We start from the raw sequence: 26,967 nt of genomic DNA on the forward strand, positions 1-26,967 counted from the left end.
ATCACCAGCTGGAGTTCAGCCAAATCAGTAGGGATGGAAAGTCATTACTACCATTACTGGCAACCATCTAAGTTTGCTGGTGGTCTCTGTCCATCTCTTAATGGACCCATGAAATAACTCCCGTCATCAGAAATCACATTAAATGGAATACAGTGTCAGTCTCAGCTGCATGGAACTAAAGATCGAATTTCCTTTTCAGCTACTATCCTCCCTGGTCAAATTCTGAGGCATAACAGTGATGAAGAAAACCACTGCTGCTTTCTGAGAACTGAGTTCTGGGCAAGGAGAGCCCAAAGCTTTTATCCTGTCACCTTTCCCAAACCACAAAACCGCTACAAAGTAAAAAGTCAATCTAAGTTACTTGAATTAAAAACGCAAAGAGAATAAATTGTGGAGAGGAAATGCCCACAACCCTCTATCAGGTCTGGCCTGGGCACGGGCCTGGCCACCACCGGCAGGAGGGACACCAGTGCTGGGAACATTTGCCAGAAGGGGACATCCTTTGAGACGCATGAGAAGGATCGGGGCGGGTTCCCGCAGCCTGGGCCGGGAGCGGCACCGGTGTGCCCTCCGACAAGGACAACCATCGCGCTGCCACCTCCTCTCCCAGCCTGCCGTTGCCGTTCCCCGCGTCCTGCTGCGCGAATCCGCGGCGGTTTCTGCGGGAGGGTCGACAAAGGTGACACGCTGCTTCCAACAGCCCCGACGAGCCGCCTCCATCAGCCCCGCGCCGTCCCCCGAGGCTGGAGCCGCGCAGAGAAGGGTGCGCGTTGGAGAAGCGAAACAGAACGGGGTATGTTTTCGAAAAACCCGCCGTGAGGCTTCGGGTTCCTGCTGCCTTCTGGCTGGCCGGAGACAGGGGCCCATTGTCTGCACCCCTCCGGGTGCCAACGGCGTCCCCCCCGTCGCCCTACTCCGACCAAAGCCAAGTCCAGGAGCAGCGCTCCCAGGACGACAACAAGCCCCCTTTTCTGCGGCTCCGGCAAAGTCCAACAAGGCAGCCTTATTATTCCTGCGGGTACTGAAACACAAAACACCACAACACGCACACACGCGTCCCTGGCCCCTGAGCTGTTGAAGCCACACTGGAAGCAGCACTTACCCAGAGCCATGTGCACAGTCCCCATTCGGTCCCCGTGAAACGGTTCTGCCCGTAACCCTTTCGGCTGTGGCACTGGGCAGTCGACGAGACGTCGGGGTTCGCTTCTCCGACAGAGAGGCTGCGACTGCTCCCCCTCCCTGACAGCCCAACCTTTGGGAGCGGCGTACACAGACACTTACTGTATGGGAATGCGACGCGGACGGGTTAATCGCAGCCCCCTCCTCTTCGCATCCCCTCCCTCGCCACTGTCTCCCTCGCCCCCTCCCCCCTCGGCTTTTCATGGGTTTTGGAAGAATTTTTGCAAAGTTTTGTCTCCTCTCCGAATCTGCCTCTCCACCGTCCAGCCTCGAAGGCCACCGAAAAAACACCGAACTTGTGTTAGGAACAATAATCTCATTTGCAATGAAAAATCCCTGGAATGGGACTTACGGTAACGCCGTTGGGCAGCAGACTCAACTGCTGGGCTTTTTTCAATAAAGGAGCGGACTGCAGTATAACGCCAGTTGGCTCCTCCAGTGCAATTCTCCTAAATCATGATAGACAGATTGCGTGAAAAACAGGAATTCCAAAGAATTTCCTGCCCTGGGAACAGAAGTTAAGGCTATATTTAACAACATCTGAAGCTGTCAAGAATGCTTTGTGGTTGGATAACAGAGCAGAAAAATGTGAAAAATGCAGGCTACTGCTATACCAAATATGGAAATATTGTTACGTCTGGTGTCTAAATCCCCATCTGGAAATACTTACAGCCATGAAAAGTCGCCACAACAGAAGCTTAAATTCTCCTCCCCAACCCCAAATCTTAAACTTCAACAAGGAAATACTATTCGAGGACGCCCAAGTTGAGTGCGGGACACTAAAAGCCATGATGCACAGACCAAAGGATGGCTGTTAGCTGCCGGCCCAGGATTTCCTTCATTTCTGGCCTGGCACCGGTGCACCTCGCTGCATGCTGGGCACCGCCAGGCTCCCGTGTTCTGACACGACCCCAGAAACGTTTTGTTTCTCCCCTCAGACACGTTAGTAAAGACAAAATCCCGAGTACCACCGGGTTAGTCTGCAGAACACGCAATGATGTGCGGCAGCCGTGCAAGGCCGCGCTGCAGCGGGTCCCGGGCACTAGGCAGATGCCTATCGCTGCTGGCCGCGCAGGTGGCCGGGCGCGGGGCACAACGAAGTCATCCGGGGCCAGCTCCTGCGGGACACCCACCAACATAGTCCCTAGTGCAAAAAGCTCCGTAAGCATCCTCACGTTTAGATGCATCGTGAGGAGAACGGGGAGAAAAACTCTGCGTAATAAGGAAGAGCCACCGCTGTGCAGTGGCGGGGCCGTGGGGCCGCTCCGGGCATGGGCTCTACGGAGGAGCCCGTCCCAAGCTAGACTCCATGCCCGCACCCCGCTGCCCCACAAGCGGGGCCCGGCGGGCGGTGGAAGGCAGCGGGCCCGGCGGGGCCGGGCGGGAGACCCCCCGCGGCGGGGCCGCCGCCAGCGGCCGCGGTGCCGGGAGACGGGGCGGGGCGGGGCGGCCGCGCCGCGCGCCAGCCGCATTCCTGGGATGCCGCGAGCGCTGGACGCGGCCGCGGCCCGGAACGCGCGACGTCAGCGCCGCGGCGCACGCGGCGGCCCCGCTCTCTATATAAGGCGGTCGCGCCCGTCGCTGCCTCAGACCGCGCCAGCCCCGCTCCCGCTCACAGCCTTCTGCTGTTCCCTCGCTCTCGCACCACCGGCGCTAGACATGGGCTTCGCGGGCACTCGCCCCGCTCTGGCAGCCGCTCTTCTCTGCTTGGCCCGCCTGGTGAGTACCGCGGCTCTGTCAGGAGGTTGGGAGTAATACGGGCAAGCGGCGGGTCGCGTCGCTCCCGGCACTTACCGGTCGCCGCTCTGCTACGTTCCGCAGGCTCTGGGCTCGCCCTGCCCCGCCGTCTGCCAGTGCCCGGCGGCCGTGCCGCAGTGCGCCCCGGGCGTGGGGCTAGTAGCGGACGGCTGTGGCTGCTGCAAGGTCTGCGCCAAGCAGTTGAACGAGGACTGCAGCCGGACGCAGCCCTGCGACCATACGAAGGGACTGGAGTGTAACTTCGGCGCCAGCCCCGCCGCGCTGAAGGGCATCTGCAGAGGTAAGCGGCTCACCCTTCGCCTCTCCCGGGAGAAAAACCCCTGGTCCCCGTAGTGCCCGAGTTTAGTAATTTCGAGTCCATGTATGGTTATGCTTTGTTGTTGGTAGCTTGGCAGAAAGGCACATGACTTCAGCAGTCTGGAATGCGATTCAGTATGTCTGGGCTCCGCTAAACGCACATAAGGAAAAGTGATTCCTGACTAACTTATTGTTCTGGCCCCGCGTCTCCGGGGGGTTGCAGGGGGCTCCGCCGTAAATTGAATTTAACAGACCAGCAAATACCTGTGCTTAAACCAGCGACTCCTGCCGCTGACTCCCACCTTTCCCTCTCTTTTGATCTTTGCAGCACAGTCCGAGGGGAGACCGTGTGAATATAACTCCAAAATCTACCAGAATGGTGAAAGCTTCCAGCCCAACTGTAAACACCAGTGTACGTGCATAGATGGAGCTGTGGGCTGCATCCCACTCTGCCCGCAGGAGCTCTCCCTGCCCAACCTGGGCTGCCCGAGCCCCAAGCTGGTCAAAGTCCCTGGGCAGTGCTGCGAAGAGTGGGTCTGTGATGAAAGCAAGGGTGTGCTGGATGAGCTGGAAGGATTCTTCAGCAAAGAGTTTGGTCTGGATGATTCTGAAGGTGAACTAACCAGGAACAATGAGCTAATTGCCATTGTGAAAGGAGGCCTGAAGATGCTACCTGGTGAGTATGGGCTGATCAGTGTGACAGTTGACAGTTAAGGGAAGGAGGTGGGAGGATGGCTATATGAGTCCTTAGACCTTGATGGAAAGAAAGAAACCTGGTGAGAGGATGTCGTATGCTAAACTCTCCTTCTTATTTTCCAGTTTTTGGGTCTGAGCCACAGAGTCGAGCTTTTGAGAATCCCAAATGCATTGTGCAAACAACCTCCTGGTCCCAGTGCTCAAAGACATGTGGAACTGGCATCTCCACGAGGGTTACCAATGACAATCCTGACTGCAAGCTCATCAAAGAGACCAGGATATGTGAAGTGAGGCCATGTGGCCAGCCTAGCTATGCCTCCCTAAAGGTAAATGCAGACTCCTCTGATGCTCCTCTTTCCAGAATTCTTTGGGTAGAGGGTAAACATTGGAGAAAAATGTCTTGCTAATAATATTATTGCCTGTCCTTTACAGAAAGGAAAAAAATGTACCAAGACTAAGAAGTCCCCATCTCCAGTGAAGTTTACTTACGCTGGATGTTCCAGTGTGAAGAAGTACCGCCCCAAGTACTGTGGCTCCTGTGTGGATGGCAGGTGCTGTACACCCCAGCAGACCAGGACTGTCAAGATCAGATTCCGCTGCGATGACGGGGAAACCTTCACCAAGAATGTCATGATGATCCAGTCTTGCCGATGCAACTACAACTGTCCGCATGCAAATGAAGCTTATCCCTACTACAGACTAGTCAATGACATTCACAAATTTAGGGACTGAGTCATGTTGGGGGTGGGATGCTAAATGGAATTTTGAAGTAACCAGCCATGGAGAAAGGACCTTTGATGGAAATGGTGCCTTGCCCATCTGAGGGCAACATTGAGATGTTACAAGAGTGCACTGTGCAACTGGACACTAATGCAACAGAGATTTAAGCATACTTAAAGCTTCATAGTACTGGAGCAACCTTACTGCTTCTTTTTGGAGCACCTTCTCTAATTATATACTGTTTTCTGTTTGTAAGTGATCAATGTTTTGTTCTGGTTACGAAAACTTCTTTTCTGTCCTGTTCAATTTAACACTATGCTTCTCCCCTTCCCTCCTTCTCCCACCCTTTCCCAACCAAGTTGGAAGTTACATTCCTTCCTGAGGTGGGCACTTGTGGGGTGTTCACAGTGGCAGCTATTATGTACCAACTGTAGTTAAATGGCAAACAGAAATCAGTTGTTTTAAAGCTGAATATTTTATTTATCAAACTGTAGCTTTTTGGTTTTTTTGTTTTTGTTTTTTTTTTTTTACCCCTTCCAGCCCCTGTAATACTGGAATAAGTTGTAAATGATTTTAATTTTATATTCAATGAAAGAATTTATTTATGGAATTAATCATTTAATAAAAGAAATATTTACCTAACTCCTCTTAGTAGAGCATTCTGACAGGCACTAGCCTTAAATCTAGCATATGCCAAAGCTTTCGGTGAAAACTTTGAATTCTGAAAAGCTTAGGTCCTCTCAAATTTAAAATACGGTCTTCTACAGCTACAGCAATGAACTTAGAAACCTGTGTCTTAATTCCTGGGTAAATGATGTTTTTTGAAGTGATGAATGTAGTCTGCAACAGCATGCTTTAGAAAGTGCATATACACAAAAAAAGTCCCTGGCACTGAAGGCAAATGTTTGACAGACTGAAATTTTAATTAGAGTGTCAGATTATTCAGACTGTCCTACAATTTGCAACATAAGGTACTTCATTAGAATGCAGCACATGCACAGTGATGTTGAACATTGCAGTCAAAGTGGTCGGCAGTCTCACATTTTTGGTTGCTGCTTTAATACATTTCTGTGGCAGAAGAATGTTTCCTACAGTCTGCAGGAGGTAGTTTGCTTTCACTGAATTCAAATTAAATGAGCTTGAAGCAATGACTTTTGTTAATCCTAATAACCCAGTGATGAAAAGTAAACATTCTGTTAGCAGGAAAAGAATGTGAGGAATTTCAAGTACTTCTTCAACAGAGTAAAAGGCAAAGCAGCTACTCCTTTCCTCATCTCCTCTTCGTACTTTTTAAATACCTGATTGCACTTCATACTTTGGGACACAGATGACATTTGGCTAATGGAGGGAGGTGCAAGATAGCTCGCTCGGCACATGGTTAAAGATGACATTTAAAAAAGTGAGCTAGAGTAGGGTCTGAGAAAGCATCAAATGTTTGTACTGTTCTGGTTAGCATAAAGCTGCTCAACAGATAAGACTGAAAGGAAAAGCGCAACAGGGTTGTTTTGTTTTTTTTCTTGTGACCAGTTAGTTCTCTGGAAAAATGTCCTCCCAGAGTTGTTAGCAAAAGTCATTTCTCATGAAATACTATTTTGAGGTTTTAGAATTGTGAAGGGATGCCATACAGTGTCCTATAGTTAGCTGCAGAGGTGTTAAAGAGTTACCTTTTTGTTAGGTTAGACATAAATATTTCAATAAAAGAAATGCCCAAGTATCTCAGAAGCTCATCTCTGGCAGCTACTGCTTTGCCTGAGAAATTACAGCCATCCTCTCTTGTGCTCAGTCAAGTTCTTTCCCTGAAGGCATTCAAAGCTTGAGCTGTTTTGGAATTTACCACCTGGCCACCAGTCTCAGCTGTACCTAAACTTGTCTGTACAGTATTTGTTGACAGTAAAGGAGCTTTTGTTTGGCTTCTCCTTACATCTTGTACTGGCCACTGCACTACATCAGCCACTGAGGACTCAACAGGTTTATATGCAATTTTACGTGGAGAGAGGAACACACTGCTAACAGACACACACCAACTGTGTGCCTTCCTTGCCATCTCCTGTCACTTACACTGGAGTGACACCCATCTTCAAACCAACATAAGTAACAGTTCTAAGAATTACATATACGTGTAACTACACACATGCAAACAGAAGTGGCCCTTCCAACTCCAGCCTAAAGCGTAGCTCTGGCGAGGCCCTGGATTTTACAGCTTGCACTTTGGTATTTCCATGTTTCATTAGGTACAGGGGTGGTTCTGTAATCTACTCACTAAGAAAATCTAATTTTGGGAGAGTAAGAGCTGCAGGAGCAGATCATGCAAATATAAGACTAAAATATACTAAAGGAAATTATCCTGCTATGAAAAGAGGGGATAAATACCAATAAAATGAACTGCAAGTCTTCCAGAGCTGGGATCTCATCATCCAGATAGCCCTTTTTGCATTTCACAATTACCTGGCAAAACTACTAAACCCCACAATTCCCAAGACGGTAAAAGGGAACAGTGCCATTTTTATAACCTCTGTTGTTAGAGAAGAAAAATCCACTTAATACTGGGCACAAAAATATACATGATAAAAGCACAGGTTCCTTTGCTGGCTGCAAATCAGCAGGGACCATCAGGTATGTCAGTGCAGCCAGCAGGGCTTACAGGTAAGGTTATTGAGTACAGCTATGGTTTTATCTCTTAGTCAAAAACTAAAATATCAAAATCATTCAAGATGAATGCTAAAAGATGAGGAGTTAGGAACATAATGAGTAATGCACAAGACAAGAAGCAGTAAGTTTTCAGTACACATCATTGGCAGGCCATCAAGCAGTTCAAAACTCTGAAAAATAAAGCCACCTGCACTATCTGGAGCCCCTCTGAGCTGGGCAGAGACTAGGAGATCCTGTTCTCCTGCCTGAGGTGTCCCAGCAAGCCAAAAGGCCAGCAGCACTGTCAAAAGCTACAAGCACGGGGCTCAGAATGTCCTCTCCACAGCAGTCCTGGCTTCAGCCTTCCCACCTCTCCCCTTTCACATCTGCCCCTGGTCCTTTGGCTGCTCATTTTTAAGCTCTGGTTTGTGACATGAGCCCCTCAGGCAGCTGTCCTGGTTCGAGTGCTGGGGTCACCTGAGGATGGAGAGTGGTGGCAGGGGGGCAGTTTGCTGAATCTGCTGCTGCCGCCAAAAGGAGCATTTGACAAACTACACTTGTAGGACCGCAGTACACTTGTAACACTTGTGTGTTACACCAGAGGCTTGCTCTTGCCCAAAGCTCACCCTTTGAGCTGATCCTGCAGAAAAGCACTTTGATGCACGTGCATATTTTAGTTTACTCCTGTTTAATCAGTGGAACTATTTCCACGCAGTGCCCAGAGAGCCTAGCATACAGCAATGAAAGGCTGTGTAGTTTTACTGGCTGCTCTGCCTCAGGCCTATTTTTCAATGTAGACATGTCCCTGTTTTTCCATCTTCACAATGTTTTTCTGCATGCTACGTAGCCACGTATAAAACAGCACATAAAAACGTGTGGGGTGCAACAGTGAAAACAATAGCATACAACTAGCTTTGAAGACACCTATAAATGTTTTTGAACTCATGAACAGCTGAACTACATTGAACTGCTGTGAGACTTGGTGTCTAGAAAATCCTGTAATATAAATCCTGTACAGAAAGATGTCAACCAACAAAATGATACAATAAGCATCTGTTCGTATTATCCTATAAAGACCAGTCACCAAGAAACTGGATAGATGGTATCCAGCATACTGTGATTTTTCCCCCAGAAAAACTAGAGAGCTATGACTTCTACATACACAATTTATATTGGAGAAGATCCTGAAAGACTCCAAGGCACCATTCACATAAGCAACTTCATCTGTCCTGAAGAACAACCACTTACAGGATGGAATGTAGCAGTTGTCCAGGAGGAAAAGATTACACAAGATTTTATAAGCTCTGTGTTTCCCAGACAGAAGAAATGTAAAGGTAGGTTGCATAGATTTGCCCATATGGGACTATAGCTAGGACACACACGTTAACAACTTAACCTGATGATGAATGCAGTCTCAGTAAGAATGAAGGGACTCCATTTCAAATATCAGTCACTCAGCAGGGTAGTCCAGCAGTATTTTGAGAACACTGAACACCACATCAAAATAAGCCCAGTGTATCAGCTAACTCACACACACCAGTTTTCTCTGTAGCTACTGATTTCCTTTAGCACCTTAGACAAAACAGGTTAGATAATAATTAATTAACAAATTTGACAAAATCAGACATCAAGACACCATGGCTGTAAAACCAGCAAGACTGTTAATCAGATCTTAAAACCACGAAAATACATTTTACTCTACAGAAGCAGATACTCATGCTGTAGTGGAACAATCCCGTTAAAACCAATATGGATGCCTAAGTACAGAAGAAAGTAGAGGTTGGGAAAAAGGGTCAACAAAAAGATGCCACTGAGGGTTTAGATATGAAAGTAATGGGGACTTCTCAGGCATTAGTGCCACCCCTGTCTGCTCTTTATCCTTAGTATATATACCTCATCCATCAACTTCATTTTTACCTCACTTGGGCATACTCCCTCACTGACACTCCTGGCAAAATGTAAAAGTTCTGGTGCTACCATACAAGTCAGTAGAAAAATCTATAAGCAAGAACTGGAAAGGCAACATCAGCTTTCACAGTCGCTTCTTCCTCTTTTTCAAGGCAGAAGTGGGATGACAGGAAACAGTGCCAGTGTGAACACTTTTGCTTTCTCTACCAGCTGGAATCATGCAGGAACTGGCCAGCACACAGTGTGGTAATTTATCCTCTAAATCAAAACTCTCTCTCCCCTCTCATTTCTCTCTCTTCTTTGGCAGATTACTTTTAACCCATTCTGATTTATCATGCAACCTCACGAACAGCTGTACTGATGCAACTGATGCAAAAAGAATGCTAATGCAAGAGGATTAGATACATATGAGGACCACTGTGCTAGATTCAAAAATTTAAAATCTACTGTTTCTATCACTAGCAGAAGCCAGTAAGTCCAAAAAGACTTGCCCATGCCCCAAGGGTAGGTAAGGCTCTAGTGCCTTTCCGTATTTTATCGCGTTATTTGTTTTTCCTGCCAAAAAGCCTACTACAAGATAGCCTGGAAATGCTTTTCGGCAAGAAAAGTTAGCAGTGGTGAAATCCCTCCAAGCCACTAGAACTTTTCTTCCAAAATAAAAAATGTTACAATGCACAGAGCTAATGAGGGAAACAAGCCCTTGCAATAAAAGCATCATTAAAGCTAAGTGACTGTTTGATGGGTCACTAAGATCTGGCAGGACACATTGGGAGCACATTTGACTTAGGCAGTGAGCAACTATCTTGTGTTTTTTTTCCCTGATTCTACATCTCCAACTCCCCTTTCAGTTTCATTATTTAGTTCAAGTTGGTTTTGCTGCCATTTCTTGTCTTGCATGCATGTGACTTCCTTCCATTTCACCACAAATTTCCTCCAAATAAAACCATATGCACTGCCATAGCAACATTTTCATACAAACACAGGGTAATTGTTCACTGAAACACACAGTTCTTTTTTTCTCTTATTAACAGAACCTGCATCTGCATACAGTTTAAATGAACGTCATAGCAACAGCATAAATACAAATTCAAGATACTTTCTCCTTTGGAGAAAGGAAGAATAAATGTTTTCAGGAAAAGACCGTGGGACTTAAGAAAGCAGAATGAACTGTTTGTGACCAAATAAGGCCTGAAGTTACATCATCACAGCTGTCTATTTGCTCTCTGAAAGCCTGCTCTCACAAGGTGTTATACATTCCCAGTTCCTACAGATGTCAACAGAGAACAGGCGTATTTTTCAAGGCAAGGTCTGAATTGCAGCTAAACTTACGCATGGCACGTAGCTGGGACCTGCTATCAGCACTACAGTGAACTTAGAAATTTCTGTGCCTTTTCAGACTAGCATGCTCATACTGCACAGTAAACAGTTTTACTTCTAATGCAAAGTAAAACTGCACTGCTCGACTGGAGCAATGAAACCTGCTTCAGCATGCCTGTAAGACCTAGCCACACATTTTGAGGCACGATCCTCTATGGATCAGAAATTCCTAACGCAGAGGTACAGTAAAACCCAGGATTCAGAGGTGTTTGTTCAAAACCGGAGCTGGGACTGTTTAGCCTGGAGAAGAGGAGGCTCAGGGGTGACCTCATTGCTGTCTACAACTACCTGAAGGGAGGTTGTAGCCAGGAGGGGGTTGGTCTCTTCTCCCAGGCAACCAGCACCAGAACAAGAGGACACAGTCTCAAGCTGCGCCAGAGGAGGTTTAGGCTGGAGGTGAGGAGAAAGTTCTTCACAGAGAGAGTGGTTGGCCATTGGAATGGGCTGCCCAGGGAGGTGGTGGAGTCACCATCCCCGGAGGTGTTCAAGAGGGGATTGGACGTGGCACTTGGTGCCATGGTTTAGATAGTCATGAGGTTTAGGGTGACAGGTTGGACTCGATCTTTGAGGTCTCTTCCAGCCTTCTTGATTCTATGAGAGTATAACATTGTTTACCCATGACAACTGACTAACTTCTGCCTCATACTCCCAGGAAGTTATACAAAAAAGGAAAAGAACCAAGTTCTCTCAAACGGCTGACTCAGTCCCACCTCTCAGCTATTGCTATGCACTTAGCTATGCTCTATTTTTGTCCTTTATAGCTTGTGATAGGGATGACTTCATTAAGCTGTTAATTTTTTTAAAGTAGCGTGTTCATTCAGCACAAGAGCCTTTACTTGTAAGCTGATGGTCCCTCAGCTCAAGCACGCTGTGAGAGTTCAGGGTTTGAATCTGAAAAGTCTAAACATAACAGGAAACGCCATAACAACGCTACACAAATAGCTGTGTGTTCCTTCTGTGACAAGTAGTTTATAGAGGGAAATAAATGAGTAAGCGTAGTAGGCATAAAGTCAAGCACTCAACACAAGCTGGTGTTGAATGGTGAAGATTAAATCAACATCACACAGTTTTCATTCACAGGCATCATCTGTGTTGAACCCAGGCTGAGTCCTGTTGGGATCCTCATATAATATAATTACAGAAGCATGTTCGCTAACTGGACAGAACCAAAGTCTTCCAGGCAGCCTGAGCTCCATGTCTTAAATTTCAAATACTTGACCAGGCATTTAAAACCACAGCATTTAAAGATGCATTTTTGTCTCCTAAGTGATGCTCATTCTGGGTTAAATCACGCAGAAAGGGACTAAAAACTTGCTCTAATTGCCTTTGAATGTGCTAGAAAGCCTCTGCCTAGCAGAAGAGTGCATAAACTTTGATTAAATCTTATTACCTTGTTATTATGAATTATTACTGTTACAGAACCTGTAACAGTCATACAGTAAGACAGTACTTTTAGCTGGAGATTATAATTTTAATTCATTTTTACAAACAAAACCTGGAAGAGTTTAGCAAAACAGAATAAAAACATTTGAAATTCATCTTGGCTTGCATTTGATGAATCACCACTGTTCAAACTTGTGCAACCATTATCAAAACTAAATCAAAATAGGTAAATAGTAGCCTGGGAATAAATGGTAAAGGCCTTGCTACCAAGACCTTTTACTCTCAATTTGAGTGAACTCCAGAAGATGGCTCCCAGCTTCTGGAAATTTCAGTTCTAGTAACTACCACAGGAATGCTCCTTAGTAATTTTTTTAAAGCCTTATTTAAGGTAGGAAAAGATTTAAATCTGAACGATAGATTTAACAGTAACATAATTTAGAAACAAATTATGGTTCTGTTGGACTCACAAAGAAGCTTAAACTAGATTTATGTAAGAAAAAACATCCACTGCAGCAAGCCCTTTCATACAATTAATGAAAACCTCCAAGAGGAAAGTAATGCAAATTTTGAATTTGTGTTCCTCAGCCAAAGGCTAATCACACACACATGCAGATCAGCATTAGTATTTGCAGCACTCTCATTTCCACTGTGTACTATGAATCTTAACAGAAATGCCACGCTTTTACTCCAGATGAAACATTTTCTGGCAAATGAACTGTGGCAGTTTTGCTGTTCTGCTCTTTTATTGGTGTTATTATGAATGAGTTCAAGACTGGTTTAAAGTAATTTGTGGCTACCAAGTCAGCATGCAGTGATCACTGATTAGGAAAAGCTTATTCACTTTCATTGAACTGAAAACATATGAAAGCAGCACCTACAACTAGGAATCCTGGTCCTTTAAGAAGGGTTAAAAAAAACAAACATTGAAACAAGAGGTGGGCAGAGGACCAACAATGACTGAAAAAGAAAATAGAGCACAGGTGGCTTCTGCCAGGCAAGAAGAAAAACTTCCCTGTTTTAACAGGGGTTGCAAAAGACACAAGGGAAAGGACATGTGGTATCACTGTGAGAAAAGCTATCATCTGACTAGAAAGGTCTGATGCTTTTTCCAAACTTTGGCAGAGAGATGTCATGGTGAACAATTTATTGACCATTTGTTTGCAAAGGTGTGAAAAATAAAAAATAAAAAGCATCTCAAAAATCTTCCTCACACAGCATGGATGGTAAGGAAGCGACAGCCTGGTGCCCTGACGCCTAGACTGCGACGCTAGAAGCCCAAGCCCTTTCCCATATTGCTGCCACAGAAGGGGTAACAAGGATGGCAGCAACAACCTCACAGAGTTGTTTACAAAGGGATCACGTCCTTAAGACTTCACAAATGCTGACTGAGCCACATGATTGCAAATTAACCCCACACATTGATGGTGATTCCTGAGAACTGCCTGGTGCAAGTGTGCAGAGGGGCCTACCCGCCTCACGCTGCTTCCATCACATGCTCTCATCCCTCCCACAGACTGCACAGACACAGGGGACTTAGACACAGTGATAAGTGGTCTGGATCCAGAAATCATCTTAGAGGTTAACAACATAATTCTATTGTCAGCTGATGATACCATTTTTTTCTAAAGGTTTATTTGTTTTTAGGTAGGTAAATTTAGTCAATACTCCAGTACATATTTACAATATTTGGCTCCAGTAGGTAAACTAGCAATCTGAGATGCATGACATCAGCATTGTTTAGAATTCCAATATGCTGGCACTTGTATGCATTTATATTTATTTAAAACCCCATGCTAATTTAGAAGATCAGGGGAGAAGATTAAACATACAGCAACATGCCACTCTGAACCATGGTTTGACTTGTCCTTTACACATCAAACAGGAAGCAACCCAGTAAAAAAAACCCCAATGCATTTCATCAGGCACTCAAAATGTCACCAACAGGAGACTGAAGTTAAAAGTAAAAGTAAGATTATTTGCAACAGCTCAGCATGACAAAGAATCCCCTAACAGAAAATGTAATTTAATGAAATACCAGTGGTTTTAATACAAGTATGTGGTTGGATATTTAACCTCAGAAATCAGACACTGAGGTGTTAGGGGTAAAAGGGTGAAAAAATTGCTAAAATTAACTTGGAAATTTTAAATATGGGTTATTCTGATTTATTAACTATATATGGCCAAAAGATTGAAATTAAATAAGATTGCTTTCTTCCCCCCCCCCGGAACCAGCATTTCCCCATCCTTTTACTTACATCCTTAAATATACATTCCTAAACCAAAAAATAGGCAGACAGTTTGGAACTGCTGCCTTTAGTGAAGGAAGCCAAACCAAACCTCTGAGAACTCAGTTGTACAAAAAAAGATTTAATTAAAAAAAAAAACATAAAACACTCATTCCACCCTCTTCTCTCAAAGAACTGTCATGAACTGTCCCGAATTTCCCCTTCTTCCATAGATGAAAGGGACGAACTTTCACTGTCCGAGTTCTCTGTAGACTCACTGGTATCTGAGGGTGTAGGGCACAAAAAACAAACAAGCTATTAGTTTCAGCAAAGTTGTTTGCACATCAAATAGAAACAGTTCTGTATCTTTCTTTTTACCAACACTTTCCTTGAGGACAGCCGTTTCTGAAGACTCATATCCCAGTCTCATAACATGGGATAAAGCCCCGGCTTAGGGCCTTGTTGTTAAAGGAGAAAAGCAAGACAATGCTGAGAATTTCTTTTTGCTTTCAAATCTTGGCCTTTCAGTCAAGTAGGTAAGAAGAGTATTTATCCCACACACACTCTTCCTCTTCGTCCACTTATTTGTTTTAAATGTTGTTTTCTGAGTTGCTACACATGTATATCACAACTGCTAGGAATTACAACTAATTTACACTTTTATTAACATTTCAGTTAAGGCAGGAGAACTACTGAGAAATTCTAAACAGAACTGGGAAATTGAGAAGATGCACCCAGGTGCTCCTTCCGTGTGTTCCAGCATCCCAGTGATGGTGTTAAGCTGTGTGAATCCATGAACTAGGGCTGATGAGGTTAAAGCTGGACAGCAATTTGTGCTTCAGGACATGGCTGTTGTGCTCTGCTGACATCATACTGCGAAGAACTCATTTCTCCAAGTTGTCTTCAGGCTCACACCCTGAGACTCCTTTAACAAGCACTGACCCCAGTCACCTTGTGGTGAGGTTACTAGATGCCACTGGTCAGTGGCACTCAAGCAGCACAAAAATAAACTACAGCAAAGCTGGCCCATATTCACACTCTGCTCTCACTGTTATTTTCAGTATTTGATCCAATTGTGAATTTAAAGAAGTTTTTGAGCATTTAGTATCAGATGCTTCATTAAGGAAATGCTATTTGAAGTATAGTTACTGTCTTGTCAAGGTATGTGCTACAGCTGGCAGACATAGATAATACACAGGACACAGTGTGCACCTGTACAGTTTCACTGGAATTTGTTCAAGAAAATAGAAGCATTTCACCCAGAAACATTAGAGGTCACATTTTGTCTACATGAAATCTAGTGTATAATCAATTAACATTTATATGCCAGATATGTACTGAGTAATGCACAAAGTAAGGATTGTTTTTGCCCCTAAATCCTGTGAAAGCTTCTATAATCCCCTACTATCTTCAGCCATGACTGACCCTGTATGCTGAAATCAGAGCACCTGTAGTTTTTGCTATAAGCAAGTCAAGCATCAAAATATCACATAAAAGAATGTGGCAATCTTCTGACTCACAATGAAGCTCAAAGGACAAAATTTAGCTTTAGTTTAGTCTGTTAGTGAGCTTTATGTAACAAAAATTACATTGTCTTCACTCAAAAGAACATACTTTTTATGGTGTTGATAGCATTCCCTACAAATTAAGACTGCCCAGTCCTTAACACCATAAAACTGTCTCCTGTTTACTTATATTACCCTGAGTTTAAATTTTTCAGTGCCAGTTTCCTTCCTCAATCCTTACTTTCCTTTGATTTTTTTTCTTTAAGTTTTAGCCATAATACTTCAGGCATTTCTAAGAACAAGGATAGACGAAATAGATTTTGTCCTCATTAAACTCTAGCAGTCTCTCTTTGAAAGCCTTTAGCTTTAGCTCTCTGTCCATTTTGCAGGGGAAGTAACTTGAATTGCAGGGTGAACTGTGATCTTTTCCCAGTATGTGCCTGTAGCTCTGAAAACTTGCTTCTTGTCTTCCTGGGAAATAGGGTAGATCTGAGATTGCTCGAAGTAACATCATTTCAGCAGTTAAATTCCCACTAGACTGCTTCTTGTTCTAGCCTGTGCCCTTTGGAAACAGCCCCTGGAAGGCTATGGCAGTTGAAACTCCTGTGCTCTGGCAGACACCCTGCCAGCCATGCACTCGTTGATGTGGCAGCTGTTTGCCTGGAATGCCAGGGGGAGGTCAGCTGGACAGGCACTTGAGACAGGTGTCCCTCTGGGTGTGCATGGAGAAGGAAGGCAGAAAGGAAAGGCAGTACTGGCAGAGACAAGATAAACCAGAGCAGTATGGATGGCTTGGGAGGAATGTGCAAGCAATACAAAAAGTCTTGTGTGCTGAAGAAACTGGGCTGCAAGTAACACAGATGATGCTGCAGTAGAATGGTCACCCCCTGGGAGATGGGAGTGGGCTAAAGCACCTCTCTGATTAGACTTGTGGAGTGCTCGGAAGTGAACCTAGTAATTCCAATCTTGAATGCAACTGGCAGAGTAAACTACTGTTTTTACTCCTTTATTCTGTAAGGATGACACACAAGAAAGTGTGTGACTGCCACACTTCAACAAGTCACACTGGTCTTCAAGGGGAGTAACAGGAACAAAAAAGCCCTCCAATTTTTATAGTCATGTTCTGAACACACTTTTCTTCAAATAATCTGGGGTTTCTCTGACAGGCTTCTACTCTTAACAGCAAAAGCTCCAATAACATAGGGTCCAAATCAAACTCAAGGGTCTCAAGGGTGAAGTCTTATTGTGCTAACTAAAAAGATGTACAAAAATAAATTATGCTAAATTGTGAAAATCATGAGGTTTTTGCCATTAGTTAGAATCTTTTGCTATTGTAATCAAGACATGTCAACAGGCAGCTATGCACTTATTTTTTATGGAATCTATAGAAGCAACGAAAGAAGTGTTAAGAAAAGTAATGTTTCCAAACCCAGAAATAGCTACCAGTGTTCTCTGGATACCAGCTTGAGGGATGACTGCTAGCTAAATGATTCCTGCAGCAGAGGAAATGTCAAACATTTGCACTGCCCTGTGACAGAACTGCTGGCACTTCCCCCAGACTATTATTGTCTCTTTCTTCCTTTTGGCTTTCTGCTCTGCCTTTCACAGAATTAGCTAGCTGCTGTGGCAGCACAACCTCAAAATCTAATTGGGCAATGACCACTTACTTGAATCTATAACCTTAAAAGAACAACCTCGCTCCTAGCTCAGGAGAGAGTGACAACCAATCCATTCAGGCTAAATTTATGAGTCAGTCAATTGTAATTCCCTGCTGACATCTAAATCATAAGGGTAGGACTGACTACTGAGAAGCAAGAAACCTAGATGAAGAAAAAGTAGATAAATTGAAAGTACATAGGGTATCAGTGGTGATATTCCTCATCAGGGTGAGTATCAGTGGACCTAGTTGCTCAGACAAGACTCTTACCTCATCCCCTTTCATGGCATCTCACTTGCAGAAGCTCTCGCAGTACAAAGCACAAAAAATGTTTGCATGTCGTTTCTGTCAGAGCAGATTGCTCCAATGGATCACTTAGTGTCATCTAGCCAGAGCAGCCAAGATCCAAGTCTCATATTTGTTCAGTCAAATTATATACATACAGAGGCATGATTGAACTGCCCCAGGGAAAAAGCCATTGCAAATATATGTCAAGGTTTTTCCTCAGAAATGTGTGAAAATTACAGACAGAGCCATGACTGGAAAATATGTAATTTGATAACTAAGGTGACTAGCTGGGAAACTAAGAGACAAGGGAACTAATTCCCTCTGTCAGCAACTGCAGAAAGTGAACCTGGGACATGAAGTCTTTATACAGAGGAGAAAAATGGAAATTAACTTCAAAACTAAAACACAAATTCCTGCTAGCCCTGGATTCTCCTCTAAGCAAACTCCATGATGAAAGTTTCCTCTCAACTAAGTACTTTTTGAAAGACAACATTGTTCTATATGCCATTATGATGTCTAATAACAGTCCTGTAGTTCAGAATTATTTGTCCAAGGTTAGGAGGTTAGCAGGCTTACTTAAAACCCATCTTCCCCAGACAGCTTGACTTTTTAGAAAAACACAGTTCTGTCAAACTTTCCTACACACAAAACTCTTGCTTTAACTTTAGTGGCTAAAAATACATATTAAAAAAAGGAAAAAAATCAAGTACCGATAAACAAAAGTCAGGAAAAACACACACGATACAGCTTATGGATATAAGCCATCAGACAGCAATTTTAAGACAGAGCATTTGAAACAGCTTTTTTATAGCAATCCTTTAGATTCAGAGGGAAATACAAGACATACTGCACATTCCTGGTATTATTAATAGGTGTATCCTTAATTATTGTTTATTTAGCTAAAATATCTAAATATAGCATAAAGGAAAATAAATATATGCTTACCTTGGCCAAGAACCACCATGTCATTCTTCAATGTTTTCAAGACCACAAATAAAATTGGATACTCAATTATTACTTTGCCTTTCAAATTGTCTATGAGGCTTCTACTAGCATCCAGTTCATAGTACCTTAAAAATAACAAGGAGATTTATTTTGGATTTTAGTTCTACCCAGGACATAATAAACATTTGGGGTGAGAAGGAAGCTTTCCAGAAATTCACAGACTTTTCAGATGGTATCATGTTCAGAAGAACTATCTTATGGTTCAAATTACGCACTCAGTCTTATTATCTAACTACACAATTTTTAAGAAAATCAAAGATTTCTCTAAGACCTGAAATGTTGTATGAGTTATTAATGACTATCTTTACCAAAACTGAATGTGGACACAGAGTTATCCAAACGGATATACTTACCAAAATCTCAATTAAGAATAAAACATAATGTTTTATTTATGGGCTTTAACCCTAGAGGTTTAATAGACATGGTTAGTAGTATACCTTATTTATCATGTTTGCTTATGAATGATCAGTGAAGTACTGTGAAGATGAAATAAAAGGCACATCTGAACGACTACTAAAGCGAGGTATACTGGAAACACTTAAGAGACGTCTCTGTAGAAGTAATGGCTCTGATATGCAGAATATCAGGGCAATAACTTCTAAAAGGCAGTACAACATCTCAGTTTGTGCCTAAGCAAATCTCTGTCACCAGCACCATCTGCAAGAAGGTCCCTGTAGAAATCCCCATGTGTGTGCTACAAGGGGCACATGACTCAGATGCACAGTCCTTTTCCAGAAAAGGCAACTCTTCACACTGGAGGGTGAAGCCAGGTATGTAAGAAATGATGCCACAGTAATAAAAAGTAAACTGACCATCTTCACCATAATTATTTCCTAGAACTGTAATATTATCTCCTAACTCTCTAACTGGAAACCTGGACATGGGATTCTATGGAATGGAAGGGATATTTCAAAGTCCTCTGAAAGAAATTCTGTTGCTTTCACTTGCTATAACTGTGGTATCCAACAGATGCTCTGATATTATTGCACTGCAATCTGAGTTATGCAATTCTATCTGTAATCAGCATTATTGAATTACTACTAAGCTATTGTATCAGTTAAAGGCAGATGAAGTTCAAACCCAAAATATACCGCAGGCAATAAGTGGAGTATTTCCCATAGCTGCTCTACACACTCTGATCATTAAGATACTATGCAGTTGGGTTTTTTTTTGCCAAAACCAACAATGGATAGATGAAGGAAATGATATAATTTATGATTTACAGTGATGTGTGATTAAGAACAGTACACCAGAGCAGTCAGCACACCAGAAGAATATTGAAGGTAAAATAGGATTTGAGTTGTTAGGATTTGAGGGAAACTTAGTTTGAGCAGAAACTATTTATCTCTCATATTCAACTTCAATCATCATGAAAATATTTGGTTTCATGTTTCTTTCAAGCCAAAGTAATTATGACCTCTTCTTAGTGAAACCCTTTAAAAGGATAACAATATATTACATTTCTTATTGAATGAATGCATTCATAACTCATGGATTAACACACATGAACAGAAACATATTTACTGCTTTATTTACAGCACTCTACATACAGAGTATGGCAATACCTTTCCTTTGGCAAGGACTGCACCACATTCTTTTCTGGTTAAGCAAACATTTACCACCAAGAGGCTAAAGTAATCCACATGCCACAATACACTTTCCATTATCTCATGTTTTAGACAAAATATCTTTAGTGTCCAGCTTGGCATAAGATAAAACATTTGTACTTTAAACTATTTTATGATAGTAAATTACTGAATTGTTAGATCACTGAGTCACAGTTTATCTTTTTTCTTTTTTTTTTTTGAAAGTCACTTTTATTGGTTGACAGTGACAGAGAAAACATCTAAATTTTTAGTGCTGTAAACTTCAGTGAGAATATAACAGAGAATCTTAATGCTTCTCCTTTTAAACTTGCTGAGTTTGGCTATCCAAAAGACCTCAGTCTACCATATTACTTACTTTATACACAAGTGGAAATTGAGGTTTTTTCTTAGTCCACCTGCCAACCTCTTCCTTGACTGTGCATGCTTCAAATGTCTCAAAATAAAACTAATCATTGTCATTGAAGTCCGTAGTCTGAAACAGTATGGTTCCTGAGCAAGACTGATGGTTCAGGTTCTCCCTGTAAGACTGTCATGACAAAAACCCTCCCAATCTCATTCCAGAACTACAACAAAGCCATATGCCAGAGGGTGAGTAAGAGACTCATGGGTAAAAGACGGCTGCCTTTAAGGCTTTTCCAGAAGCCTATATACACAATTTCAACTTTTACTAATGAAGAGGCTAGATCTGTTTGGAGAAAAATGAAATGAAATGACATTTTTATAAGACCTTTAACTTCCTGGACTGATTATTCACCAGGATGAGCTGAGGATGCAGGGTAACAGTGGAATGTAGGTCCTCTCATATATGATTTGCAGAGAGGTAGTCTCACTATAGGTAGGAGATGGAGCAGAGAGAACTTGGTCATCATGTATTACTAGATACTCTTGCATTACCATTTTTACCTACTTGTCCTGCATCACTGGGACTGTGTAGCCTGCTCAGCAAAGACCCATAACAAGCTGCAGCCTTCTTCAGGCGCTTTCTCCACTATGCATTTCAAGCGACAACCCAGTAAAATGAATGACAACCAGAGTTAAGCCTGTCCTTCAGCTCAAGACTCTTCCACGCTCTGGAGTCAGTTGCAGGAACCAACTTAACTAAGGCTGTCATCCCAGATAAGCTCCTTCAGCCCTTCATGACAAGGTAAGCCTGGCTCCAAACAGACTACCCTGACAGAACCAATGCCTTAAGACCCCATCTTCACAACCATTTTTTAAACGCTGCCCCTGCTTTCTTGTTTCTCTCACACCCAGCTCATACAGATTGTCTGCACTTCAGCTTCCCAATCCCTGTATTCAGTGGCATTTCTCCTTGCACCCTTCTCTTTCACACTTCTTGCCTCCCTGGTATTTACTTCCCATTATTTGCTCTCTCTCTTCCATACATTCTCTCATCCTCCTTATCCAACACCCATCATCTAATAATACACTTTCCTGGTTATCTTTTCCATAAAGCAAGGCTTTATGACCATGTCACGAAGCAAGAAACAGGCATGGATTTCTTCTTAATAAGGCGACTCCACTTATAAGGATCACAAAGAGACAATCTTGGCAGACAACAGCTTTTGGTTTCAGCTGGAATGAAGTAACAATAACTGCTTTTTCAAGGACAAAAATTAAATAAAATTTGCCTGCCAGTAGGCAGTTTAAAAGCCTACAAAAATTTTGACAATTGAGAAAATTTAACAGGATTCAGCAATCCCACATCACATTCCTCCAGATAAATTGTTACATTTGCTCTATGAATGTCTTTGTTACCTTTCACAAAATGCTGACATTTATGTGGCTCTGCATTTCTGATGGCATCTTCGAGTTTCTGCAAAGGATAGTTTAACTATCTATAGTTATTCCACCACCTTCCAGGAATTCAGCATTTCAGTCTCCTAATCTGTCTCCTACAGGCAGGAATGCTGTGTTAGGTCACTGCATCACAACAAGTTCCTCTCAAATGGAGCCTGTGGCTATTGTCCCAGTGGTGTAACTTGTCTCCATGAATTCAGACAGCAGGAAATTCCCTGCTGATCAGGTTTTCCTGAATGTCATCTACAGGAACTTTGATTTTAATAATAATAAAGAGAAACCTGCAACCTGAAATTAAAGATAAATTGTAACCACGTTATTTCTTTAGTTTAGTCTTCCAGACACTGAAAAGAGAACAAACAAGTTAACCATCTAAATAATTGTAAATGCTACTAACATGCATATTTGTATAATGACGTTCATAATTTTCCTGTCAGAGATCAACTAAAACCCTTGTGCATATTTTAAACAAAGATGATTTTCTTCCTAGCACTGTGTGGAAACATCGAGGTATTTACTTGGCATAACTCAGATACAATAAATCATGCTATCTATGTTGGGCCTAGTCCTAAAAAATCCACAATCAAACTTCTGCTACCTTATGGGAAAAACAAGAGATTTTATTTTTTCTCCCAAACAGAATAGCGTAGCATTTCCTAGGTATCTGCATTTGCCTAGAAGGGAGCAAAGACTGGGTACAGCCTTTAGAGCCTCTCCCAAGTGCTCACTCTGAAGTACTGCTGCACAGCAAAGATAATAACTAACAGATGGACTTTCATTCCTAACTGATGAATAACCTCTTCGTGTGGTTATGATTTGGTGAACATGGAAGTAGTGAAATGCATGCTTGAATTAGGTATGAAAGGAAAGTTATGTGGCAGAAAGTAAACACAATGTATTGAAATAATGCAAAATTTTTGTATTTTAACCTTGTCACCAGGATTCTAACATTCAAAAACCTGGAACACAGTGAATTTTGTTAGTCCATATATGTGAAAAATAATTAGAATATGCAATGAGCAAAATATAAGCAAAGAGCCTATTAGAAATGAAAAAAGGAAACGTCTTGCCTTAACACTTCCTTTGTAACGAATTCTTACAAACAGCTGAGCAATATGAAAGACTACACTGTATACTCCTTCAAAGAAGGGGACAGGAACCAAGTTCAACTTAATATTTGAACATTAAAAAAAAATTAACTAGAGTATATACAAATACTTTAAAACTTGGCTAGCTCCTCCTTCTACTCTTGGTCTATTGTTTTTCTCCTTGTCTAGGATCTCCATAATTTGCTTCAATATATGTTCAATAACTTATCTTCCATGCTACTGATACCTGCATAGCTCAACTTATACCAATACAGACCAGATGCCTGGCCAATCCCTTTTCAAGACAGATTCCCATCTTATGCAATCCTTTCATCACTGATGTCCTTTTCCAAAAAAGAGGAGGAAACTTAGGACAAGAAATCTCCTCTTATCAACCAGTTAGCCCAAAACTCTAGGGTGCATCTACAAAAGCATAGAGGGGTAAGTTGCCAACGTATCAGTAAAGGATCTCAGACATTATCAGCATCTTGGACATTATCAGCATGTCCTAACTATACCTACATACCCAAAATATATAAAGGCACTTCCAAATAACAAGAAAACCATGAAGCTGTTTCTTTTCCTTGCCGTATTTGGGCCTTGTATCAGCCTCAAACAAAGACTGTATTAAGACAAGCCAGAATCTAGGGTCTCCTCTCTTCTATGGGCTATAAGAGGCACTTCCACTAGGAAATCTAAAAACTCCTGGATTTAAAAAAAAAAAAAAACAACAAAACAACTAAACACATACAAAAGAATCCCCCAAGCCTCACAAAACCCCTCTTCTTACAAGCATATTTCAGGGAGTGAAAACATCATAGAAGAAAAAAAAAGAAAAAAAGAGTAATACCCAAGTGAAGACAGCAGGAACACAATCGTTACCTAAATTATTTGGCACAATACTAGATGTCCAGGTTTGTGCACTTTTACCCAACAAAATGTATCAAACCATTAATGATAAGTAAAATAAAACTACATGTATGTTGCTGTAGAAGCACAAAGGCTGTCCTTGTTTAAATCTCTTGAGAGTGAGGCAATTATACAGAGTGAAAAACAGAGGAAAAACTATTTAACAACAATCACGGAAAAATGTATCATTTGAGGGCAAAACCCACAAAGAAGATAAGGCATATGCTGCAACAATTCAGTGGACTGAGTATTAAGAGTTACACAGTAAACGAATTCAGGATGCACAATAATGATCTGAAAATTAACTGAAGTAAAAACCACTCTGCATTTTTTGTTATGGGAGAAATTAAGACAAAACTGAACAAAAGCGTGAAACTAGCAAATTTCGGTTTATTGTATTTGGTAGAATTTGGTTCAAAGAATACAGAAATTATATTGAATTTCAAGAAAGCAAATACTCTCCCCATCTCATAAGACATACCGAAAGCATTTACAAAATCGAGTAGCAAGTAAAGATGTTATAATTTACGTGTAACACAAAAGTCAAAATATGTAACTTGTACAGTTAATAAAATACTGGCATGATCATGGAGCAAAACAGAGTGTCATAGGTCTGCTTTAATTACAGTGGCTGTTACACAGCCTCATGAAACATTACTGTAAATAATTTCAGAGATGAGTGGCATACCTTGGAGTATCAAAGGGTGGAATTAAAAACTCAATACATCAAATTCAGAAAATTGCTACATCAAATCTCATGTAATAAATTAACCTAAGTAAGCAGTGTACTGACAAAATGAACAGAAATACAAAACCAATGAGAAATCAGTCCTTGTAAATAGGCAATACATTTTTTTTGTTACACTTTGATTAATTTAAAGAACTTCTGTAGCAGGAACAAGAAGAATTGACACTTGTGTAATTTCCAATCCCTAGACAGCAAATTCTAATTTCTGTATTTAGCTCATATGGAGATAGCCTGAATACTTCCAACACTCTGTACCACAGGGTGGAAACATATCCACAGATTTAGACTTATTTGCATGGGAATCACACTGCCATAAACTTTCCATTAAGGGGTTACTAATGCTTTACAATGAAAAGGAAAAGCTATGAAATAAAGAAAACAAATTATTTTCTTGGCAAACAAGCAGGAAGATTGATTCCCTTCTTGGCAAGTTTGAAACAATCATCCCTAACTCGTTTCCGTCAAAAAAGAGAAAAAACAGAGGGATTCCCCTTTGGCAGCATCAGGACATAAGATGTCTTCTCCTTCCTGACTAGAACATGAAAAGGTTCTCCTCTACTCTGCCCTGATGAAAATGCTGATGGCTACACTGCCATGTTAATAGTGCTGCAGCTTCCAAGTTCAGTTTATGACTTCAACTGCCTGCAAATGAGTTTGCATCTTTACTCCTAGAAGCCTCTTACTCCAACCTCCCGTTCAGCCTGACCCCCAAAACTGAGAAACTCAGCTAACTTTAAGTCAACATATGTGTGACCTTTTTCTTTCAAGAAATGAGCACCAAATTATTTCAGCTTCAGAAAAGAATTTTCACAGCAACCCAGACAGTTGAATTAAACCCCTTGATATACCTCACAACACCTATGCTAGACTCGAATTGGACAAACAGTTTGAGTGTTACTTCTATTCTACAGCCCATTTTTACCCCCACCAAGAATCAATGGATCATTCAACAGGGTCTTCCCATCTGCAAACTTGGACTTCATGGCCTGTCAATTTCCATTCAAGTCTGCCTTATACATGCATGCTACACAGTGCACAGACTTCCATGGAGGTATTTTCCATACTATACATATGTTACATAGTACAATATATGTACACAGTACAGGCAAGTTCCTCTCTGCTCCCTAGTAGAGATGGTAGATTGGAGCAAACTGCAAGTTTTATTCTTGAAACAGCCTTTCCTAGATATTAATTTTCTCAGAGAAAGAAAATCTGCCTGTGCGTAAGCTGAGGATGCTGCTCCCACTCTCCAAGACCAGCTATGATGCAGAAAAGAGGCTGTGTGCAGTTTTCTTTACATTTCACAATTTGGGGTGTGCCTACCTGCTTTGCAAGCATGGAGAGCTTGTAGGTCTTCGGTTTTACCTGTGGTGGCTACAGGTACCACTAGAGGACTAAACAAGATAAACTGAAGGCTGAAGCCCACACCAGCACTTGCATTGTTATCTCATCCTCCACCTCTTTACTAACACACATATTGCTCCTTTCTAAATGGTCTGTATCCAACTTGCTGCAATATGGACAGCAGAAGGTTGGAGCAGAGGCTTCAAATAAATCTTTGTGCAATAGATGTCTCAGTCAGCAATTCTCTAGCTGGGACACTCCAGAAACCCTAATGCAATACCATTAATTATAAAACAGTTCATCCAAAAGAATTCAGCATGGGTTACAAAATGCTGGATTGTTATTTTAGAAAACAGGCGCCTACTGGTTCATAAAGGAATCCCTTTCAAGAAACAAAATGAATGATTGCTCAAGATAGTAAAATGGACAAATTCTGATTTTTTTTTTTTTGGAACCATCCCAAAAATCTTCTCAAAGGTCAAGTAATTGTAGTCAGACATCATAAACATTTAGCTATGCATGCTACAGATTCAGATCATATATTTTACATTCAGCAATGACTAGTTTTCTGCTTTCCATCTGTGTTATGCAATGCAGGATTTCTATGAAAAATGTAAGCTGATAGGAAAGAAGGGTGACTACTTTTTACAGTAAAAGCTGTATATCCTGGCATTTGTTGCTCTGCATCACTTTTGTCAGCAGAGACTGATGTTCAGGTAAAGAAGGAGCATGTGAAAAATGATGCTAAAATGGCTGCAGTAACAAAACTAGTAAGCCTGAAATGACCTACAAGAAAACATAAGGAAGTATTCAGTATGAAAAGCGGAAGTTTTAATAACCACCCC

The 26,967-nt window shown here is 42.0% G+C and overlaps 2 protein-coding genes across 2 annotated transcripts in view; one reads left to right on the forward strand and one right to left on the reverse strand.

The window, feature by feature from the left end:
• Positions 1-2,838: 2,838 nt before the first annotated feature.
• CCN1 (cellular communication network factor 1) lies at positions 2,839-5,133 on the forward strand. Its single transcript, XM_054384080.1, has 5 exons — positions 2,839-2,898; positions 3,001-3,217; positions 3,563-3,910; positions 4,054-4,256; positions 4,363-5,133. The coding sequence occupies exons 1-5, from the start codon at positions 2,839-2,841 to the stop codon at positions 4,660-4,662; spliced, it is 1,128 nt and encodes a 375-aa protein (XP_054240055.1). The 3' UTR covers positions 4,663-5,133.
• A 9,236-nt stretch (positions 5,134-14,369) lies between these two features.
• ZNHIT6 (zinc finger HIT-type containing 6) overlaps positions 14,370-26,967 on the reverse strand; it is a 30,148-nt gene continuing 17,550 nt past the window's right edge. The window contains exons 9-10 of the mRNA XM_054384244.1: positions 18,567-18,691; positions 14,370-14,455 (exon numbers count right to left, since the gene is read on the reverse strand). Coding sequence (XP_054240219.1) covers positions 14,370-14,455; positions 18,567-18,691 — 211 coding nt within the window. The remainder of the gene's footprint in view (positions 14,456-18,566; positions 18,692-26,967) is intronic.

Source organism: Indicator indicator, chromosome 10, assembly GCF_027791375.1.
Source record: "Indicator indicator isolate 239-I01 chromosome 10, UM_Iind_1.1, whole genome shotgun sequence".
Classification (NCBI taxonomy): domain Eukaryota; kingdom Metazoa; phylum Chordata; class Aves; order Piciformes; family Indicatoridae; genus Indicator; species Indicator indicator.

What these genes read in the sequence shown, in the direction of transcription:
- CCN1 (XM_054384080.1), top strand. Translation starts at nt 2,839, where the DNA reads ATGGGCTTCGCGGGCACTCGCCCCGCTCTGGCAGCCGCTCTTCTCTGC. An exon ending in GCTGAAGGGCATCTGCAGAG is followed by an intron (nt 3,218 to 3,562) that starts GTAAGCGGCTCA and finishes TGATCTTTGCAG; the next exon opens with CACAGTCCGAGGGGAGACCG. An exon ending in CTAGCTATGCCTCCCTAAAG is followed by an intron (nt 4,257 to 4,362) that starts GTAAATGCAGAC and finishes TGTCCTTTACAG; the next exon opens with AAAGGAAAAAAATGTACCAA.